General features: G+C 44.7%; 1 protein-coding gene across 1 annotated transcript in view; it reads left to right on the forward strand.

Annotated features, from left to right (window-relative positions):
• LOC126252903 (protein FAM166B-like) overlaps positions 1–23,427 on the forward strand; it is a 314,722-nt gene that overhangs the window by 258,061 nt on the left and 33,234 nt on the right. Inside the window, exon 4 of the mRNA XM_049953879.1 lies at positions 17,845–18,063. Coding sequence (XP_049809836.1) covers positions 17,845–18,063 — 219 coding nt within the window. The remainder of the gene's footprint in view (positions 1–17,844; positions 18,064–23,427) is intronic.

A 23,427-nucleotide genomic window follows, 5' to 3' on the forward strand; every position in this document is an offset into this window, starting at 1 on the left:
GGAGATAGTGTGCCGAAAGTTGAACGAAGAGTAGCAGTTTGAAGGACAGGGGGAAAAAGTGCCAAGGCAAGAGCCAAGGGAAAAACCTCTGCGATAGTTGGGTCGGGTTTTAAGACCAATACCGGTTTTGTTACTGCCTGCGACAGGTCATGCAAGGGTAAGCTTGGTTAGTAGTGGGTATCATGCAGTCGGATACCTTTCACGTTGTGCAGTGGTGTTACTCGGCGGCTGGAACTGGGTGCCGGTGTTGGCTTCTCGGTCAGCGTCAGCATGCCTGTAACATGTTCGTCATCGTTTAGTGTCCGATATATAACGGACTCACAGTGTAAGATAGTGTTGGCGGTTTGTGCGTTAGTGTGAGAGCTTGTCGGTTTCCCTGCTGTTGGTCAGCTTTAATTGCAGCTAGCATGTATAATCAGACGCTGATTTGCAGGGGCTTGCCGATGTCGTTCGTGGATGTATGTTAGCTCGCCATAGGTGGTTATGCCCTAGCTAGTTGTATCTTTAGCCGTTTATGCTTCCACCTATGGTTGCGATCAGTTTCCCAGAGTAAGGATGTCTCGAGTTCCTGTATAGTCGTTTGGCGAGTTTTTTTTTTTTTTTTTTTAATACTTTCTTGAGGATTTCAAGACGGTATTCATTGTGAAAATCCACGTTGCAGGTGTAGCGTGGATCGTTGCTAATGATGCGTAGCATTTTATTCTGTATGATCTGTAGGCGACATAGGCATGTAGGAGCTGCGTACGTCATTAGAGGTCTAATTAGTGTGATGTATATTGACCTTGACACCCTCCAGTTAAGTGTCCTTTCCCTGTTGGACATTGGGAAGAGTTTGAGCTTCGTGTACGCTCTGTTGGCAACTTACTGTATGTGGTTCACCCCCCCGCCCCCCCGCCGACCGTAAGTTTCCGGTCCAGCCAGACACTGAGGTATCTCACTTCCTCCCGGAAACGGAAACGTATTGCGCGTGCATGTAGGATTAACTGTCGACATTGTTGATGTTTGCATAGTAGCTTCGGGCTGCGTGTTAGGAGAACTGCTTCGCATTTGTCGAATTTAATACGCCATCGTTCCAACCAAGACTCGGCAGTTCTGGATGCCGTCTGTATTCTTGAATTTATGTTGGATGGTTTCCAGTCTTACGCAAAGATGGCTGTGTCATCTGCGTAGATAGATATCATGTTTTGTGTTGCTGGAAAGTCATTAATGTAGAGGGTGAACAAGATGGGCCCCGAAGATGCTCCCCTGGGGTACTCCAGCCTGGATAAGGTGTTGTTTCGATTGTTTGCCCTGCACGTCAGTGTTAAAACATCTGTTCGTGAGATATGAGTGTATGAGACGTATGAGTCACTCTGGGAAACCGGCATCGCCGTTGTCTGGTCCTCGCCCTACCTGCTCTTTTAATCTTCTTCCCCCTTGTGTGGTCAGGCTTGCTCATCTTTTGTCTCTGTGTTTCTAGTGTTTCCTTGGAAGTTTCTGAGTAAAGTACCTCTGGTAAGTGGTGAGGGTCGCCTCATTGCACTCTGCTTTCAGGGGCTTTTGGCTTCTCCCTAGATGGGACAGGACACATTTCCTTCCTCTCTTGCTCTGTTTCCCTTTCTTCCTTTTGATCCTTATCTCGACTTGTCGCCCTTTCGTAGACCTTGCGGTTCTCTTCCCCTGGGTTTTGCACAGTAGACTGTCTGATCTACAGTTATGGACTGATGGCATAGTAGTTCAGTCCCTCTAGTCATCCCATCGACCAACCTTATCCCAGTCCCCCCCCCCCCTCCTCTCCTCCTCCTCCCCAACAGCTGCCACGTCTTCTGCTCTGAGTGACACTCCTACTCGATCTGATAAGTGTCCCACTTCAACACCAGTCAGTGATGGGGCTCTCTCCAAGGACCCCGCCTTTGGCTTCTTCGCTTGGAGGCCAGTTGCTACAAGTTCGCTGCAAGACCCAAACTCCGTGCGACTTAAGGTCGCCTGCTCTCTCTGCTTCAGATCTTGCTCAAGTCTGCGCTCTCTCCAGGCCCTGCCCTCATTGACCTATGGAGGAAGAAGAAGAAGAAGAAGAAGAAGAAGAAGGCGCCTCCGATGCCCTCAGAGACGCCGACCCCCCCTTAGCAACTTGTCAGGCCTCTTGTTTATGGATGTCACGCTGCCCTCGTTGATAGTGACCCCACAGCGTGACTGATATTGGACCATTCACCTTCCATTTGAAAACTACTTCTGTGCTTATTCAATGGAATTGTAACAGAAACTGCCGTCACTTTCTGGAATTGGAATCCTCGTTTCCTTTTTCTGATGCTCGCTCACTGAGCCCTCCTGGGTTCCACGCTTTCTGTCGGTACTGGATTGGCCTTTTGAGGGCTTCTGGTGGCGTCTGCAAGTTGGTCCATTCAGACATTGTTAGTACCTGGATCCCCAGTTGTACCAAATTGGAAGTGGTTGCCATCTTAGTCCACTTGGACTCTGTAGACAAGGTTTGCAATCTCTATTGCCCTTCCGACAAGCCACCTATGCCTGCTGCTCTAACTTCCCTCCATCAGCAGCTGCCTCCCCTCTTCCTCCTCCTAGTGGATTTTAATGCCCATCACCCCCTGTGGAACAGCGCCTTTTTGTTTACTCAGAATCTCCTCAGAGACAAACTTCTTGTACACCACGAACTGTGCCTTCTTAATGATTATCTCACTACCCATTTCAGTGCCTACTTTCCCTCAACTTCTTCTATTACGCTGGTCACCGCACAATGACCTCTGCAATAGTGACCACATTCCATTTTTTACCGCCTCCCAATGCCCAGTTATTCCCATTATTTAATCAAACAGCAAAAAATGGCTCTGAGCACTATGCGACTTTTCTGAGGTCATCAGTCGCCTAGAACTTAGAACTAATTAAACCTAGCCCGCATCTCGTGGTCGTGCGGTAGCGTTCTCGCTTCCCACGCCCGGGTTCCCGGGTTCGATTCCCGGCGGGGTCAGGGATTTTCTCTGCCTCGTGATGGCTGGGTGTTGTGTGCTGTCCTTAGGTTAGTTAGGTTTAAGTAGTTCTAAGTTCTAGGGGACTGATGACCATAAATGTTAAGTCCCATAGTGCTCAGAGCCATTTAATTAAACCTAACTAACCGAAGGATATCACACACATCCATGCCCGAGGCAGTATTCGAACCAGCGGCCGCTCGGTTCCAGACTGTAGCGCCTAGAACCGAACGGCCACTCCGGCCGGCCAAACAGAGCAAGCAGGAGTGTTGGGAATGCTTTGTCTCCTATATAGGTTCTTCTGTCCATTCGTTACAGTTGTGTGCTTAGCTCTGTACCTTCCAAGGTTGCCAGTGGCAGTCTTACATCCTGGGCCTTGTCTTGTGTATGGTCTTTTTATGGATCCAACGGTTCTCACAGAACACTTACTGACCCATTTTACTGTGACATCGGCATCAGCCTCAGCCTCCTCCTCCAGAAATAGTGGGCTGAAGTTTCCCACTTACATTTTGTCCCTTGTTAGGTGGAATCCTGCAATGAACCTTTTGCTGAATGGCAACTTCTGGCCCGTTCCCCACGATTCAGCCCATGGCCCCGATTCCATCCATAGCTAATTGCTTAGACACCTCTGTCCTCCACAATGACAATACCTCCTCTGGGTGTTTAACGTTATTTGGCTTCAAGGCGTTTTCCCCTCTGAATGGAGGGCAGTACTGTACTTCTGTCTAATAACGTTCCTGCGATCAAGGGGACTTTCACCATGTGGCATTGTTCCCTCCAGCTCTCCCAGTAGGAATCTACCACCCACTGTCATCTTTGTATCAGCCATACCCGGTTGACCCATGGCTTTTTACTCCGTAATGAGCTGCCCTTTCCCTTTGGGGTTGCAGCCCCCCTCCCCCCTCCATCATGGTGAGACACATTTTACTAAACTGCCCCTGCCTTTTGACCCTTCGCACCTTTCTTGTCCTGGGTGTTAGTGGGGACCCTCACACGGTTACGTCCGCTCTGTTTTCTTTGGGAAAGTGGTCTGCCATCCGTGATGTAAGTGCTTGAGTTTCTTTCTGGAACTAGTCTCTTGGTTAGCATTGGCATTGGTATGCGAACCCTTCAGCCTTGCCCCCATGCCAGCCAGGGTTTTTCCTCTTTTTTCACCTACATTTTGTTTGGTCTTTTGTGCCGTTTTGTTTCCACTTTCCTTGTGTCTTCTTCACTTGATGAATTTATGTCATCTGCAATGACATAATTTTGCTGTTACCTCCACAGTACACATGTCTCCAATATGTGTGACAAATAGTTAGTAGTAAAGAAGTAATAAATGAAAGTCATGCCTGATGTTTTGCTGCACGAAGTGGCAGCAAGAAAACAAAAGTTTGAAACTATGTGCAAAATTTGTAGGAAGTCGCTAAGTGCTCTCTTTCAAATACTGGATGAATAACATCCAGATATTTGCCCCCTCCTCGAAAGATGTACACAATTCCTCACATAAATACTCTTGTGTTACAACTTGCATTTTCATTTTTTAAAATTAGATCATTAATTATATGAAATACTGCATTTTTTCCCTCGTGGAAGTCATTAACAACCTGCAATTCGGACAGGCTGCCATAAACATAATTAGCCGGATTTTTCCAGGAGCAGGAATTTTTCACTGGGCGAACAGGGCATGACGTTTTGCGTCGGCGGGAACGTAGACGTTAAGTAAGTTGCGCATTTAAGTTCTGCCAGAAAGCGAAGCCACAGGCACATTAACTATTCAGTCCACACATGCCGTCCGGGATTAAATTTTAAAGAGTGTTTCGTTACTTTAACCAAAGAGTTAACGTATAGGTTGTGTACAGTATTCATGGAACTTGTGCGGAAAAAGATAGGTAACTCCTGGGTTTGTTAGCAGCCAAAATGAAATGGATTGATGAAGAGTTGGACTATTCGCTCCAGACTTGTTCGAAGCGCAGAAAGTCAGCTATATGTCTTTGATACTGTCAATTACATGTATCTTCCTCGGCACTGAAACGCACTTGTAGCTTTTTAGCACACTTTGTATCCGTTTTGGGCCGGCCGAAGTGGCCGTGCGGTTAAAGGCGCTGCAGTCTGGAACCGCAAGACCGCTACGGTCGCAGGTTCGAATCCTGCCTCGGGCATGGATGTTTGTGATGTCCTTAGGTTAGTTAGGTTTAACTAGTTCTAAGTTCTAGGGGACTAATGACCTCAGCAGTTGAGTCCCATAGTGCTCAGAGCCATTTGAACCAACCATATCCGTTTTGGACACGATTTCACATAACTTAAGCAACTGCTTCACTTACAACACTATACGCCAACAGAACAAATAGTCCTGTCACGGGAAAATCCACCTATATCATTGTTACAGGGGAATCGTGCATATAGTATACACATCATAAACGCGCCTACATTCCACAACTGTCGTATAGTGTTATCCCTTTTACAGGATTTGACCGTCTTGTATGACTAATGGATATGGAAACCAGACTGTTAGTTCATTTTCCTAAGAGTTTTCTGATTGTTAGAAATAAACGCAGCAAAATGGAATAATACTGAATCTAGGACCTTTCTGTACAAAGTTCACAAAGTGGTTTGTCTAAGGGAATTACGATCGCCAGTCTATGTGATTGCCTTATCATTTTAAATCATTGACTAATCGAGCAGTCGCTCGGCAACAGCTACAGTTAGCAAATAATGTTGCGAGAATGTAAAAGGTGAACGACCTGTGACGTAACTTGTTTATTGTCGAAGCGCCGTCAGAGATGCAGTGAGTTACTGACTTTGAAAACCGCGGCGCGAAAAACGGACAGAAGAACACTTTTACACATTCTTTTTATGTTCGAGATATTCTCGATTAACAGTTACTCAGTCATTTTTTTTCTTCTCTTGTCTCTTGTAACTTGTGTCTGACGCGCATGTCTTGCCGCCGTATTATTATCGTTAAAAATAATATTATTTTAGTGTAAAGTAAAAGTGCAATACTAAAAGTACAATACTGCATAGCAGTAGATTTATTGTGCGACGTGTATGTGAAAACGTCAAAGGAATTATTTTCATTACGAGAAGTGCCAGTCAAAACGGCATCCATGTTAAATCCTTCATTGTAGTGTAAGTTCATCTATTAATTGCCATAAATTCAGAGTTAAATGGAACTGGTGTATGGACTATTTATTTAGTGTAGAATCTATGTCTCACTCCTTCATGAATTTATTTAATTTTCTTTATGTTTCTGCCAAACAGAGTGTTCAGTCACGAATTCTTTCATTGAAATCGGACGGAAGTTGCATGCGGCGAAATATTTTCTCCGCGGCATATTCTACTGGTAAACGCATGATAAACTACGGTCCCTAATGAAATTAATGTTGAGCTACCCAAAAATATTTATATTTTGAATAGGCATTTACTCTCCTCTGCAATGTAACTTCCGACTGATCAGACGATCCAACAAGAAACAGCCGCACACGGTCGGCGTTCGCAAATATATTTCCACCGCTGATTATAGCTACATGTTACAGCACAAAAGTAAACATATTGTTATAATTAGAGACTACGAACGGGGACATTTATAACTGTATGTTTATGTATACATATTACGTAAACCTATCGTTAGAAGTTTTCTAATTGTCAGAAATAAACGCAGCAAAATGGAATAATACTGAATCTAGGACGTTTCTGTACAAAGTTCACAGAGTGGTTTGTCTAATGGAATTAAGATCGCCAGCCTACACTATGTGATCAAAAGTATCCGGACATGACTGAAAATGACTTAAAAGTTCGTGGCGCCCTCCATCGGTAATGCTGGAATTCAATATGGTGTTGGTCCACCCTTAGCATTGATGACAGCTTCCACTCCCGCAGGCATACGTTCAATCAGGTACTGGAAGGTTTCTTGGCGAATGGCAGCCCATTCTTCACGGAGTGCTGTACTGAGGAGAGGTATGGATGTCGGTCGGTGAGGCCTGGGACGAAGTCGGCGTTCCAAAATGGTTCAAATGGCTCTGAGCACTATGCGACTTAACTTCTGAGGTCATCAGTCGCCTAGAACTTAGAACTAATTAAACCTAAGGACATCACACACATCCATGCCTGAGGCAGGATTCGAACCTGCGACCGTAGCGGTCGCTCGGCTCCAGACTGTAGCGCCTAGAACCGCACGGCCACTCCGGCCGGCGGCGTTCCAAAACCCCCCAAAGGTGTTCTACTGGATTCAGGTCAGGACTCTGTGCAGGCCAGTCCATTACAGGGATGTTATTGTCGTGCAACCCCTCCGCCACAGGCCATGCATTATGAACAGGTGCTAGAGTGTGCTACAAGATGCAATCGCCATCTCCGAATTGCTTTTCAACAGTGCGAAGCAAGAAGGTGCTTAAAACATCAATGTAGGCCTGTGCTGTGATAGCGCCACGCAAAACAACAAGGGGTGCAAGCACCATCCATGAAAAACAAAACACCATAACACCACCGCCTCCGAATTTTACTGTTGGCACTACACACGCTGGCAGATGATGTTCACCGGGCATTCGCCATAACCACACCCTGCCATCGGATCGCCACATTGTTTACCGTGGTTCGTCACTCCACACAACGTTTTTCCACTGTTCAATCGTCCACAGGATGTATACGACCCGGGACAACCGGGAGATCCTGGAAAAACCGGGGAATTTTTTCATCCGGGAGAAAACCGGGAAAAACCCGGTAATTTTTTAGAATTCCGGGAATTTTTCGTTGTTTTAGTCTTCAGTTAAATTTTTGTAATTTTGACTGGTAAGAATCGATACTCTAACAAAGGATAGTACTGTATCCTGCTACTGCAGAATAATACTGCAACAATAAAATGAGAACGAATAAAAATATGAAAATAAAACGTAAATTGCATATGAAATGTGCGATATACAACAACAAATCAGTGCTCATACAAGCTGTTTGCCAACAGCAAACTGTGTCAAAGGCTTTAGGAAGACTATGCAATGCTTCATAACAACAAATTGCCTCCGATGAACGTGACGTCACAACTGTTTATATTAGATACGTTTCATCAGTTACGAGCGGGCTCATGCGCATGCGCAGTTGAATGGCGTATGAGTTGTACCTTTTCCCCCTTCTGGCTACAGAAATGTGGCTGTTGGCTGTGTAAGGAGTCGCAGCTAGATGCACCTCGGAAAAAATTTGCTGACCCGGGCGACAATGGCAGGGGGTCACCAAATTCATATCCTTAAGGAGAAAAAAAAAGCCTTGTTTCACAAAGCGCTTAGCATCCAGCGCACGTTGGTCTATCGATTATTCATGATTTTGAAAAGCATCCCTGTTGATTTTTGAACACACTCTAAGTTGATTTCTGAATGACTCGTAAGTTGATTTTTGAATGCGTGCGTAGTGTACGTGATGTTTGTCAGGGGAATCCTCGTCGCATCTAGAAATAAACTTTCCAGCAGGCAGAAGGGGACCGGGCTATACGTGCTGAGCGGAGTAAAGCCGAACGAGTTAACGCCAATCGCTGTCTGATTATATTGTTGATTGGGTTTGCGAATGATCAGCGTTGTTATAATTACTAGGGAAATCCATAGTCAGACTACCAGAGTGGAAATAAACGACCAACAGAATTAACAGGGAAGAAAGATTACGTATTATCTTCTCGGTGTATCCAAGAAAAAGAAATTTGGTCACAAAAATTTTGGCCAGATCGCTACGCTAGTAAGGGCCAGTTGTACAGTCCTCGTCTAGCAGCCGCTTAGTTCTATTCTGGAAGAAGGGCGGAAAATAGTTTGTACGAAAATAACGCATAACCGGAGAATAATCAGGGATAACTAAACCGGTGATTCTGGCGGGGTTAGTGAAGTTAATCGGCTTATAAGTTTTGACAAAGACAGGAATAGTTCCAGAATTAGTCGTGGCAAAATTGTTTGTTAGAACGAGGAAGGAGAAGAAGCGGGGACATCACACAAATTAGGGAAGAATATGACGATTCCAAATTTATATAAAAATCTCGTACTACTACTTTTCGATCTCATGCTCGAGAAACTGGAGCATATGAATGAAATGTGAAACTATTTTCTAACATAAAGCTTTTTGCTTGTAGTAGGCGTAATAGGCATTTTATGTTGGTCTTCATGAATTATATTCTGTTGTGTTATAAAAATGACCATTTGTACCAAATCAGTCACGTTTATTTGGTGTGTGCTACATTTCTGCAGTGTTAGAAAGGCCTATTTTGTTTTCTCAAGCAGACAGTGACAAAATAGACGTAATCAGATCGAGAAACCACACAAGTCTTGGGTACTATTTGTATTAACAACTTACGCAGTATTAGACAACGATATTTCGATTTTTCATGTAGCAAAACCTTTGACGAACTTTGAGGTAATAGATCCTTTCCCAGAAAGGAAAGCACGCCGTGTAAAGCTGTAGCAAGATTAGAGAGAAAACAATGCTAGGAGCTAAGGGTTGTAGAAAAGTGTACTGTCTTGCTTTTCTCTTGTCTTTACTGGTTTTATGTATCCTATATTTAATTTTATGTCACCCAAAACAAAGTTTTTAGCTAACAGGCAATAAAGAGTGCAAATTTTCTGAAGAGTTCTTGTTCTACCGATTACAAATAATCCCATCCAGTATTAATTGGGAATTTTTTTAAAGAGGGGCAAAATGTCAAACTGGGCGACTGGGAGCAATAGAGGCACCACAGGACATTTTGATTTACACTGTCCTGATTATAGTTTGATGGTATCCAGTTTAAATTCCACGGAGCGAAATACAGTGACGTGAGATACAAGAATGTTGTGTGAAGAGGGGTGGCGGCACTGCACTCTGGCACACTTAAGACCAAATAACGTGTCTTACATTTCCTCGCACGTATGTTTTATGTATCTGACTCTTCAGAAAGATGTGCGCTACAAATTGAACATTTTTTGAAAATTCGATTTTTTAAAATTTTTGACATCGTATCCCAAACGCTCGAGGGCAGGGGCAAGGGGGGGGGGGGGCGGCACGGCACGGCACGGCACTATCTTAGTATTTCCCGGGTCGGAAATATCGTAGATCCGGGGCTGATGTGCAGAGCAGTCTGCGTTATAGTGGAAAAATGTGTAGTCTCCACGTGACCCATGTTTACATTTAGTGATTTTGCTGTTTCCTCTTCGTTTACTGCTCTTATGTCAAAGGAAAACAAAACGGATTTCTGTGGCCAGGAGCTATCTAGTGAATTAAAAAAACATTCACATAATTACGGAAGGCTAATATATGTTATTAGTTTCAGATTTGATTTTATTTCCACTTTTCTGACAGTCGTGCATTAATCTTGTAGAACAAGGCAGTCAGTGTGTTTGGAACGAAGTGTTTAGTTCCATACTATCGGCTAATTTCAACTGCTCGCTGCATTTCTAGTGCACATTTTCATCTTCTAGCACATATGGCATTATGCCATAATAGAGAATCAAAAATAATACAGTACTGGTACTCCAAGAAAATTTACACCCCGAAACCCACACTGAAAAGCTTAATATAAGGTCGAGGCCTAATTCTTTGGGAATCTGGATATACGAATGTGCTCTTTAAGTATGCTCTTTAAATGTGCCATTTTAGTATGGTTAACGAAATTCCGATGCTCTTGGAGTATGCTCTGATGTCTTGTTTCTTTTATACATAATGTAAGATCTTTTAATGTTTTACATGTACGAACATACGGGCTTCCTGCGTCATAGTAGCTGCCAAAGCGCGGTGGCGCCTGTTATCTGGCGCTCTCTGACGATTACTGAAAGGAACCTATTTCTAACAGGTCATGGGAAAATATTGGGACTGGTGGTTTGAAAAGCGTTAAAGTAAATTTCCTTTGACGCAAGTTGAACTATGTGCGAGAATGTACGATGAATTTCTTAAATCGCAGAGCGTTTGATGAGGAGCCATTTAGAAGTATTTCGAGCCCAGAAGATCAGACATTCATGTCGTTTTTATGAGCAAATTGATGTAGTGCCACGGGAAGCTCGCTCTCCTCTGTGGTAGCTAATTTATTTGTAGAAGAAAACTTTGAGGACAAGTCAGTGGACTCGGCTAAAAATTTTCCTGGAACATTTGTGTGATCTATCTTAAAGTGTAACACGCGCAAAAAATATCAACATTATATGTGAAAGCTTAGCTTCTCTTGCAGCATATTAACCTTAGAGACCAATATTATACGTGAAAGCTTTGCTTTTCTTGTAGCAACACTATGCGCATTAATATAAAACATTAACTTTTCCTGTTTGGGCATCCACGCAATTTTTGATGTTGCTATTAGCTGACATCATCACGTGTCCTGGGATCTGAATATCCGCTGTCATCCGCTGGTGAGATCACGTGACATGAGCTATGACTGGCTTACAAAAGCGCATCGCAATCTCTATTACAATGGTTCGGAAAGTAACATGCGGTATTTGGTGGAATTCGAATTTATAGTTTCGTAATACGAAAATATGCAGCGTACATTTTGCTGCACATCAAAAATTTTTCCAAAAGGGGTTTTCTTCCCTGAGTTTCGTTTTCTAAAGTGCCTGGAATTTATACGCCCGTTGGTGGGGAGGCTTGCGTGCCTCAGCGATACAGATAGCCGTACCGTAGGTACAACCACAACGGAGGGGTATCTGTTGAGAGGCCAGTCCTGAAGAGGGGCAGCAGCCTTTTCATTAGTTGCAAGGGCAACAGTCTGGATGATTGACTGATCTGGCGTAACAATAACCAAAACGGCCTTGCTGTGCTGGTACTGCGAACGGCTGAAAGCAAGGGGAAACTACGGCCGTAATTTTTCCCGAGGGCATGCAGCTTTACTGTATGATTAAATGATGATGGTGTCCTCTTGGGTAAAATATTCCGGAGGTAAAATAGCCCCCATTCGGATCTCCGAGCGGGGACTACTCAGGAGGACGTCGTTATCAGGAGAAAGAAAACTGGCGTTCTACGGATCGGAGCGTGGAATGTCAGGTCCCTTAATCGGGCAGGTAGGTTAGAAAATTTGAAAAGGGATATGTTAAAGTTAGATATAGTGGGAATTAGTGAAGTACGGTGGCAGGAGGAACAAGACTTCTGGTCAGGTGACTACAGGGTTATAAATACAAAATCAAATAGGGGTAATGCAGGAGTAGGTTTAATAATGAATAGGAAAATAGGAACGCGGGTAAGCTACTACAAACACATTAGTGAACGCATTATTGTGGCCAAGATAGACACAAAGCCCATGCCTACTACAGTAGTACAAGTTTATAATGCAACTAGCTCTGCAGATGACGAAAAAATTGAAGAAATGTATGATGAAAGAAAAGAAATTATTCAGATAGTGAAGGGAGACGAAAATTTAATAGTCATGGGTGACTGGAATTCCAGTGTAGGAAAAGGGAGAGAAGGAAACGTAGTAGGTGAATATGGATTGGGGCTAAGAAATGAAAGAGGAAGCCGCCTGGTAGAATTTTGCACAGAGCACAACTTAATCATAGCTAACACTTGGTTTAAGAATCATGATAGAAGGTTGTATACATGGAAGAACCCTGGAGATACTAAAAGGTATCAGATAGATTATATAATGGTAAGACAGAGATTTAGGAACCAGGTTTTAAATTGTAAGACATTTCCAGGGGCAGATGTGAACTCTGACCACAATCTATTGGTTATGACCTGTAGATTAAAACTGAAGAAACTGCAAAAAGGTGGGAATTTAAGGAGATGGGACCTGGATAAACTGAAAGAACCAGAGGTTGTAGAGAGGTTCAGGGAGAGCATAAGGGAACAATTGACAGGAATGGGGGAAAGAAATACAGTAGAAGAAGAATGGGTAGCTTTGAGGGATGAAGTAGTGAAGGCAGCAGAGGATCAAGTAGGTAAAAAGACGAGGGCTAATAGAAATCCTTGGGTAACAGAGGAAATATTGAATTTAATTGTTGAAAGGAGAAAATATAAAAATGCAGTAAATGAAGCAGGCAAAAAGGAATACAAACGTCTCAAAAATGAGATCGACAGGAAGTGCAAAATGGCTAAGCAGGGATGGCTAGAGGACAAATGTAAGGATGTAGAGGCTTATCTCACTAGGGGTAAGATAGATACTGCCTACAGGAAAATGAAAGAGATCTTTGGAGAAAAGAGAACCACTTGCATGAATATCAAGAGCTCAGATGGAAACCCAGTTCTAAGCAAAGAAGGAAAAGCAGAAAGGTGGAAGTAGTATACTGAGGGTCTATACAAGGGCGATGTACTTGAGGACAATATTATGGAAATGGAAGAGGATGTAGATGAAGATGAAATGGGAGATACGATACTGCGTGAAGAGTTTGACAGAGCACTGAAAGACCTGAGTCGAAACAAGGCCCCGGGAGTAGACAACATTCCATTGGAACTACTGACGGCCTTGGGAGAGCCAGTCCTGACAAAACTCTACATCTGGTGAGCAAGATGTATGAAACAGGCGAAATACCCTCAGACGTCAAGAAGAATATAATAATTCCAATCCCAAAGAAAGCAGGTGTTGACAGATGTGAGAATTACCGAACAATCAGTTTAATAAGCCACAGCTGCAAAATACTATCACGAATTCTTTACAGACGAATGGAAAAACTAGTAGAAGCCGACTTCGGGGAAGATCAGTTCGGATTCCGTAGAAATACTGGAACACGTGAGGCAATACTGGCCTTACGACTTACCGTAGAAGAAAGATTAAGGAAAGGCAAACCCACGTTTCTAGCATTGGTAGATTTAGAGAAAGCTTTTGACAATGTTGACTGGAATACTCTTACAAATTCTAAAGGTGGCTGGGGTAAAATACAGGGAGCGAAAGGCTATTTACAATTTGTACAAAAACCAGATGGCAGTTATAATAGTTGATCGACATGAAAGGGAAGCAGTGATTGGGAAGGGAGTAAGACAGGGTTGTAGCCTCTCCCAGATGTTATTCAATCTGTATATTGAGCAAGCAGTAAAGGAAACAAAAGAAAAATTCGGAATAGGTATTAAAATCCATGGAGAAGAAATAAAAACCCTGAGGTTCGCCGATGACATTGTAATTCTGTCAGAGACAGCAAAGGACTTGGAAGAGCAGTTGAACGGAATGCATGGTGTCTTGAAGGGAGGATATAAGATGAACATCAACAAAAGCAAAACGAGGATAATGGAATGTAGTCGAATTAAGTCGGGTGATGTTGAGGGTATTAGATTAGGAAATGAGACACTTAAAGTAGTAAAGGAGTTTTGCTATTTAGGGAGCAAAATAACTGATGATGGTAGAAGTAGAGAGGATATAAAATGTAGACTGGCAATGGCAAGGAAAGCGTTTCTGAACAAGAGAAATTTGTTAACATCGAGTATAGATTTAAGTGTCAGGAAGTCATTTCTGAAAGTATTTGTATGGAGTGTAGCCATGTATGGAAGTGAAACATGGACGATAAATAGTTTGGACAAGAAGAGAATAGAAGCTTTCGAAATGTGGTGCTACAGAAGAATGCTGAAGATTAGATGGGTAGATCACATAACTAATGAGGAGGTACTGAATAGGATTGGGGAGGAGTTTGTGGCACAACTTGACCAGAAGAAGGGATCGGTTGGTAGGACATGTTCTGAGGCATCAAGGGATCACCATTGGAGGGCAGCGTGGAGGGTAAAAATCGTAGGGGGAGACCAAGAGATGAATACACTAAGCAGATTCAGAAGGATGTAGGTTGCAGTAGGTACTGGGAGATGAAGAAGCTTGCACAGGATAGAGTAGCATGGAGAGCTGCATCAAACCAGTCTCAGGACTGAAGACCACAACAACAACAACATATATAAAAACATAACCATTCAAAAGGATTGATAAGTTTTACAGTTCCGAGGGGAAATATACTGTCACTTAATAACGCGGAAAAAGTGTGTTTTCATCCGGGAGAAAGTGTATTTTTAACGTGGAAATTCCGGAAAAATCCGGGATTTTTTTTTCCTTGTCCACGTATACACCCTGGTCCAATATTTACGCTCCTTACGCCAAGCTAGGCGTCGTTTGGCTTCTACCGGCGTGGTGTGTGGCTTATGAGCAGCCGCTCGACCATAAAATCGAATTTTTCTCACCTCCCGCCTAACTGTCATAGTACTTGCAGTGGATCCTGATGCATTTTGGAATTCCTGTATGATGGTCTGCATAGATGACTGCCAGTTGCACATTACGACCCTTTTCAAATGTCGGCGGTCTCTCCCTTCACGTTCCCACTTGACTATCACATCGGAAACAGTGGACCTGTGGATGTTCAGGAGTGTGGGAATCTCGCGTACAGTCATATGACACAAGTGACACCCAATCACCTGAGCACGTTCGAAGTCCGTGAGTTCCGCGGAGCGCCCCATTCTGCTCTCTCACGATGTCTAATGGCTACTGAGGTTGCTGATATGGAGTACCTGGCAGTAGGTGGCAGCACAATGCACCTGATATTTGAAAAAACGTATATTTTGGGAGGTGTCCGGATACTTTTGATCACATAGTGTATCTAGGCAATGAAAAGGTATTTCAGAAAAGTAGAAGAAGTAAACTTGGTCTGCTTTTCTGCTGTTCCCTAACATAACTTCGCAAATATAATTTTTCTGGATATGATTCTGAGGAAGACACAGCAATCTTTTAGCTACAATACCCATATACATATATAGTTTTGATCTAGAAACGCCATGGACGTTTAATCATCACTGTGCTAAAAATATTTGGCCAAGCATTTTGGTTTTCGTATAGCCAACAAATGAAATACTTAAGTATTCTAATAGCATAATATACACATTTAACTACCGCTCGAGATATAGGGAATTGATGGGAGAGCTGGAATTTTACAACCATGAATCAGTGATGGAAATGCCCATAACCGGAAACATGGTGCGGAAGCCATAAAACCTGGACTGTAGAACAATGCAAGAAAATCATTTGGTCTGATAAGTCTTGTTCCTTGCTGTTTCCAATGTTTGGCAGAGTGTTCAATCCAGGAATGAAAAGTAACGGAGGTTCGGTGGGCATTTGGGCAGCCATTTCGTGCAAGGTCGCGTTACTGCCAAGGATTCTGTGACCATTTTGGCTGAACAGTTCCACCCCGTTGTACTATGTTTGTTCGCTGTGGTGATCCTGTGTTCCGGGATGACAGCCCTCCTGTTCACACAGCTCGGATCGTACAAGACTGATTGTGTGAGCGCAAGGATGAACTGCCACATCATCCCTGCTAGCAGTCACTAATTCTTGATATTACTAAGCCTTTATCTGCTTTGGAGAGATGGGTGCGTCATCGCTAGCCACCTCCACCTTTGTTACCTCAACTTGCCATTATTTTTCAGCAATAATGGTTTAATATTTCCTTGAAACCCATTAAGGACCTGCATTTATCCATTCCGGGGTGACTGGAAGATGTTTTGAATGACAACGGCTTTCCTACATAGTATTAGGCGTGGCAATGTTGTGTTTTTGGTGCTTCCACATTTTTATCCAAACGCTGGACGTTGTTTCCAATGTGACTAATCTCTTAATGTTTTCTCACAAGTGAAACTTTCCATTCATTTTGCCACTAAGTGCTTCATTTAGACGAAGCATATCCACGAAATCATTATCATGTTAGTGCGACATAGTTGTGTTATTCCAACGTGTCGTTTGTGGCTTAGAGAGAAAAAAGCGACAGCTTCGTAAATACCAGTCTGTGTGACAAATGGTTCGCAATTTTTAGATTTCTCTGAGCAAGTTTTCGATTCCAATTTAACAAAAAGAAAATTACCGTCATCCACATGTTCTGGCTGTCGTTGTGACTTATTGTATGCCCTACAGTGCAGTAGACTTAGAGAAAGCTTTTGACAATGTTAACTGGAATACGCTCTTTCAAATTTTGAAGGTGGCAGGGGTAAAATACAGGGAGCGAAAGGCTATTTACAATTTGTACAGAAACCAGATGGCAGTTACAAGGGTCGAGGGGCATGAAAGGGAGGCAGTGGTTGGGAAAGGAGTGAGACAGGGTTGTAGCCTCTCCCCGATGTTATTCAATCTGTATATTGAGCAAGCAGTAAAGGAAACAAAAGAAAAATTCGGAGTAGGTATTAAAATTCATGGAGAAGAAATAAAAAGTTTAAGGTTCGCCGATGACATTGTAATTCTGTCAGAGACCGCAAAGGACTTGGAAGAGCAGTTGAACGGAATGGACAGTGTTTTGAAAGGAGGATATAAGATGAACATCAACAAAAGCAAAACGAGGATAATGGAATGTAGTCGAATTAAGTCGGGTGATGCTGAGGGAATTAGGTTAGGAAATGAGACACTTAAAATAGTAAAGGAATTTTGCTATTTGGGGAGCAAAATAACTGATGATGGTCGAAGTAGAGAGGATATAAAATGTAGACTGGCAATGGCGAGGAAAGCGTTTCTGAACAAGAGAAATTTGTTAACATCGAGTGTAGAGTTAAGTGTCAGGAAGTCGTTTCTGAAATTATTTGTATGGAATATAGCCATGTATGGAAGTGAAACATGGACGATAAATAGTTTGGACAAGAAGAGAATAGAAGCTTTCGAAATGTGGTGCTACAGAAGAATGCTGAAGATTAGATGGGTAGATCACATAACTAATGAGGATGTACTGAATAGAGTTGGGGAGAAGAGGAGTTTGTGGCACAACTTGACAAAAAGAAGAGACCGGTTGGTAGGACGTGTTTTGATCCATCAAGGGATCACAAATTTAGCATTGGAGGGCAGCGTGGAGGGTAAAAATCGTAGAGGGAGACCAAGAGATGAATACACTAAGCAGATTCAGAAAGATGTAGGTTGCAGTAAGTACTGGGAGATGAAGCTTGCACAGGATAGAGTAGCATGGAGAGCTGCTTCAAACCAGTCTCAGGACTGAAGACCACAACAACAACAACAACAGTGCTGGAGCGCGCCGCTGCTGTGTGTGTGTAGGCTACATCCCGGGCATGCACTTCCGGTACGGCACGTCGTTTCGGCGCGCGGCGGACGACAGCGTGACGGAGTTCTCCAGGCGGCTGGCGCAGGAGGCGGCGCGCCGCGAGAGGGACCGCGCGCACCGGTCGCGCAGCGCCCCCAAGGCGCCCTGCATCCGCTCCAGGGACGAGGTGCGGGCCGCCATCCGCCAGTACGAAGCCGACCACAAGTACAAAGGTAACGCTGCATCCTTAGGTTGTGCCCACAGTTCTTTGGTGGCTACAGCAGGGGTGTGCACAGAGCAGCCTCTATTCTCTCCCCAGTTGCATTCCCTTCCCCATATCCACTCCTTCTCATCCTAGCTCCTCCCTCTCCTACCTACCCCTCTTTCTCAGTTTGTGATTCCCTTTGGCAGTTTCACTATTGCTTTACAGACTTGTTTTTCTGCACTCCCTTTTCTTGTTATCCCCATTGGAGTTTGACCCCTCTTTCTACTCTACTGGCCATTAAAATTGCTACACCAAGAAGAAATGCAGATGATAAACGGGTATTCATTGGACAAATATATTTTTCTAGGACCGACATGTGATTACATTTTCACTCAATTTGGGTGCATAGATCCTGAGAAATCGGTACCCAGAACGATCACCTCTGGCTGTAATGACGGCCTTGATATGCCTGGGCATTGAGTCAAACAGAACTTGGATGGCGTGTACAGGTACAGCTGCCCATGCAGCTTCAGCACCATACCACAGTTCATCAAGAGTATTGACTGGGTTATTGTGACGAGCCAGTTGCTCGGCCACCATTGACCAGACGTTTTCAATTGGTGAGATACCTGGAGAATGTGCTGGTCAGGGCAGCAGTCGAACATTTTCTGTATCCAGAAAGGCCCGTGCAGGACCTGAAACATGCGGTCGTGCATTATCCTGCTGATGGGTAGGGTTTCGCAGGAATCGAATGAAGGGTAGAGCCACGGGTCGTAACACATCTGAAATGTAACGTCCACCGTTCAAAGTGCCGTCAATGCGAATAAGAGGTGACCGAGACGTGTAACCAATGGCACCCCATACTTCATGCCGGGTGATACGCCAGTATGGCGATGACGAATACACGCTTCCAATTAGCGTTCACCGGGATGTCACCAAACACGGATGCGACCATCATGATGCTGTAAACAGAACCTGGATTCATCCGACAAAATGACGTTTTGCCATTCGTGCACCCAGGTTCGTCGTTGAGTACACCATCGCAGGCGCTCCTGTCTGTGATGCAGCGTCAAGGGTAACCGCAGCCATGGTCTCCGAGCTGATAGTCCATGCTGCTGCAAACGTCGTCAAACTGTTCGTGCAGATGGTTGTTGTCTTGCAAACGTCACCATCTGTTGACTCAGGGACCGAGACGTGGCTGCACGATCCTTTACAGCCATGCGGATAAGATGCCTGTCATCTAGACTGCTAGAGATAAGAGGCCGTTGGGATCCAGCAGGACGTTCCGTATTACCCTCCTGAACCCACCGATTCCATATTCTGCTAACAGTCATTGGATCTCGATCAACGCGAGCAGCAATATCGCGATACGATAAACCGCAATCGCGATAGGCTACAACTTCTATGAAAGTCAGAAACGTGATGGTATGCATTTCTCCTCCTTACAGGAGACATCACAACAACGTTTCACAAGGCAACGCCGGTCAACTGCTGTTTGTGTATGAGAAATCTGTTGGAAACTTTCCTCATGTCAGCACGTTGTAGGTGTCGCCACCGGCGCCAACCTTGTGTGAATGCTCTGAAAAGCTAATCATTTGCACATCACAGCATCTTCTTTCTGTCGGTTAAATTTCGCGTCTGTAGCACGTCATCTTCGTGGTGTAGCAATTTTAATGGCCAGTAGTGTACATTATTTGCGTAGTGTGAGTCATCTCTGGAAGAACTCCCTCTCTAACGTCTCTGGTCTGGGTTCCTCTCCTCCCTCCCACCCATCCCACTAGGCCACCTGCGTGGTTGCCAGTCCGTGTGGTGGGGCCATTAGATATCCATCTGAATGAGCCCCCTGACAACACAGGGATTAAACTTCTGGTACCTGTCACCACTTCATGTGCCTAGGCGTGGTTGCTCGTCTTTTGGGGGCATTGGAACCTCTGGCAACGACCATCGTGCCAGATGGCCCTTGCTGCAGTTGGGAAGCACCGACGAGCTGAGCCCTTGATTAGAGTGAGTGGTACCGAAGCATGCTAAGCTCCATACTTGTGGTCACTCTTATGCAGCCATCTCTTCAGACAGGAACAGTTCTCTCTCTGCTTTTGCTTTCTTGGGCTTCCCTTCCCTAGCCATTCTCTGGGAGGACGGCCAGGCCCACAGCCTATGGACGAAGCCCATTCCGCATTACTTGGTTTGATCCAGGACAGACAGGGAGATTTTCGCCACTATCAAACACACCTAAGATAAGTTTGGTGAAGCTGACACCTTTAGTAATATGCAATCTGGTTCATTCTGATTAAACCCTTTCCTGACAGCCAATCGGCTTTGCTTTATGCCTGTTAGTGCTTAGCAGACATCACAGTGAGCATTATCCTTCATCAGTCCTTAAATATGACCAAGAGCATTGTCTTTTATAGGGACCTCTTCTTTCATGCTGATTAGGAATTCAGGGCTAATCTGGCACAGCTTAGCATTCATTTGCCGGCCGAAGTGGCCGTGCGGTTAAAGGCGCTGCAGTCTGGAACCGCAAGACCGCTACGGTCGCAGGTTCGAATCCTGCCTCGGGCATGGATATTTGTGATGTCCTTAGGTTAGTTAGGTTTAACTAGTTCTAAGTTCTAGGGGACTAATGACCTCAGAAGTTGAGTCCCATAGTGCTCAGAGCCATTTGAACCATTTAGCATTCATTTCATACCGTGAATCCAGAGATATTCTAAGGACAACTGTGTTGATACCAGCACTTTCATCCTGACTTGCGAAGGCAATACCCATTTTGGGAAAAGTCGGGTATGGTTTACTATTGTGATGTGAAGCCCTATATCCCACCTCCCATGTGCTATTTCTGGTGTCTCCATTTTGGTCACATGTCTTTGCGATGTGAGGTGACCCATATTTGCAGTGACTGCAACCACCCTCGCCATGTGGGAGAGTCCTTGCGTCCAACTACCCAAGTGCATGAACTGTTTTGGCCCACATTCTCCTCACTCGCCAGATTGCTCAAGCTGTAAAAAGAAAAAGAAGATTCAGGAATTCAAGACTCGACCATCTATTCTACTCTCGCACTCAACAGAAATTCAACTTGGTATTTTTAACGTCTACCTTTGCTGCTGCGGCGTCCGTTCCTCCTCCTCCTCCTCCTCCTCCTCCTCCTCCTCCTCCTCCTCCCCTCCTTACCCCCATTCTATCCCCCATTCTATCCCCCTTCCCTTTCCTCCTCCCTGGCAGTTCCAGTTCCCTCCCCTTATGGAACCACTCCTTCTCCTTGGCCATAAAAGAAACCCTCTTCTCTGGCACCTATCAGGGATGAGGCTCCTTTTAGAAGCCATGTCCGCAGTGTCTCTGTGACAAGAGTCGGACATAGGACTCACACTCTGTGGGCTTCAAGGCTGCTCATGTCATTCTGATATTGTGACCTACTGTCTTCCCAACCACACCTACTCTCGCCCTCCAAAGGACAATAACAGGAAGCATATGTTTTGGGATGGAAATGAGAGCGTTTGGCATTATTGGCCGGGAGGCCCCTTGCAGGGCAGGTCTGGCCGCCTTTGTGCAGGTCTTATTACATTCGACACCACATTGGGCGACCTGCGCGCCCAATGGGGATGAAATGATGATGAAGACAACACAACACCCAGTCCCTGAGCAGAGAAAATCTCCGACCCACCCGGGCATCGAACCTGGGCCCATAGGACGGCAATCCATCATGCTGACCACTTGTCTTGAGATGAGGCCCCCTGACATCCCAGTGATGTCACCCTCTCCTTCTGAACCAGGGTTCTGTCTTACATTCATTGATATCGGTCTGCCCTTACCAGTGGCTCACTGACTCCGCACAATTATCGATTCTGGCCTGTTCGATATCCATCTGGACTCTTGCACTCGCCTCCAATGGAACTGTAGTGGCTCCTGTTGTCACCTTCTGAAGTTGCAGTCACTTGTTTTTTCTCTGCTGTGTAGCTAGCTTGTGTTGTATTGCAGGAATATTATTTTTTTAGGTACTTATTCATCGACTCTTCATGGGTTACAAGCCTTCCTGCCAGAACTGGGGGCTTTGCGAGCCTCTGGTGGTATCTGTACATTGGTCCACAAGAACATTATTAGTTCCTGGGTTCCTCTTCAAACTGCACTAGAAGCGGTGGCCGTTCAGTTTTGACTCTTTGGTAACGATATGCAATCCATATCCTTCCCCCCCCCCCCCCCCGGCTGGCCTCCTAACCTTCCTGCTCTTGTTGCCCTCCTTTGACAGTTCCCCCCCTCCCTTTCTTCTCTTTGGAGATTTTAACGCCCATAACACTCTGCTGGGACATAGTGTGAGCACTGACTGGGGCAGGATTGTTGAAGACCAATTGATAGGCTTTGAATTCTGCATCCTCAACACTGGAGCTCACTCACACTTTAGTTTGGCACACAACACTTCCTCGGTTATTCATCTTTTCATTTCAAGCCCTGGATTCCTCTCCTCCATTCACTGGGGAGTTCACAATAATTTGTGCAAGAGCAATCATTTTCCGACTGTCTTATCTTTCCTTCAGCATCACTCGCCTGGATATCCTTCCAGGTGGGCGTTTACTAATGTGGATTGGGGTATCTTTTCCTTGGCTGTCACCCCAGCTGCTTCACCACACAATGGCACTGATGAGTCTGTGTGGTATTTGACAGATGCCATCCTTTCAGCAGCCACATCAGCGATTCCCTTTTCCTCAGATTCTCCCCAACTGAAAACAATTGCTTGGTGTAGCTCAGAAATTGCTGCTACTATCAAAGAACGCGGTCATGTTGTCCAACACTACAAACAGCAAACAGCATCCATCTCTTGACGACCTCCTGGGCTTTAAATATCTCCATACCTGGGACAATTATCTTATTAAACACCAGAAACAGATTTCTTGGGAAGATTGTCGCCGCCATAGGGCCACACACTTCCTCTCTACATGTATGAGGAAAGATCAGGCGCATTTTTGGCTAATGTACTACACATATCCTGAGAATTTCTCTGAATGGTGTTATCGTCACTAGTCCAGACTCAATCGCTGGGTATGTTGCTCGTAATTTAGCCCAGGTATCAGCGTTTGTCCACTATCCACCCACATTCTCTCTTCTCAAATATCTGGAACAACGTCCTTTATATTTCGTTCCTTATGACGCCCCTCTGAGCGAGTGGGAATTCGCCAGCGCCGTTCCTCTCTGCCCTGACACGGCCCCTGGACTAGATCGGGTACACAACCAAATGCTTAAACACTCATCTGTAACTAGCCAAAGTCATATGATGCCATTTTTAACCGTCTCTGGAGCGAGGAGTAGTTCCCTTCCCATTGTCGAGTAAGTATCGTTATTCCACTTTTGAAATCGGAAAAACTACCTCTTCAGATGGACAGCTATTGTGCGATCAGTTTAACTAGTC

The sequence above is a fragment of the Schistocerca nitens genome, chromosome 4, assembly GCF_023898315.1.
Source record: "Schistocerca nitens isolate TAMUIC-IGC-003100 chromosome 4, iqSchNite1.1, whole genome shotgun sequence".
Lineage (NCBI taxonomy): Eukaryota > Metazoa > Arthropoda > Insecta > Orthoptera > Acrididae > Schistocerca > Schistocerca nitens.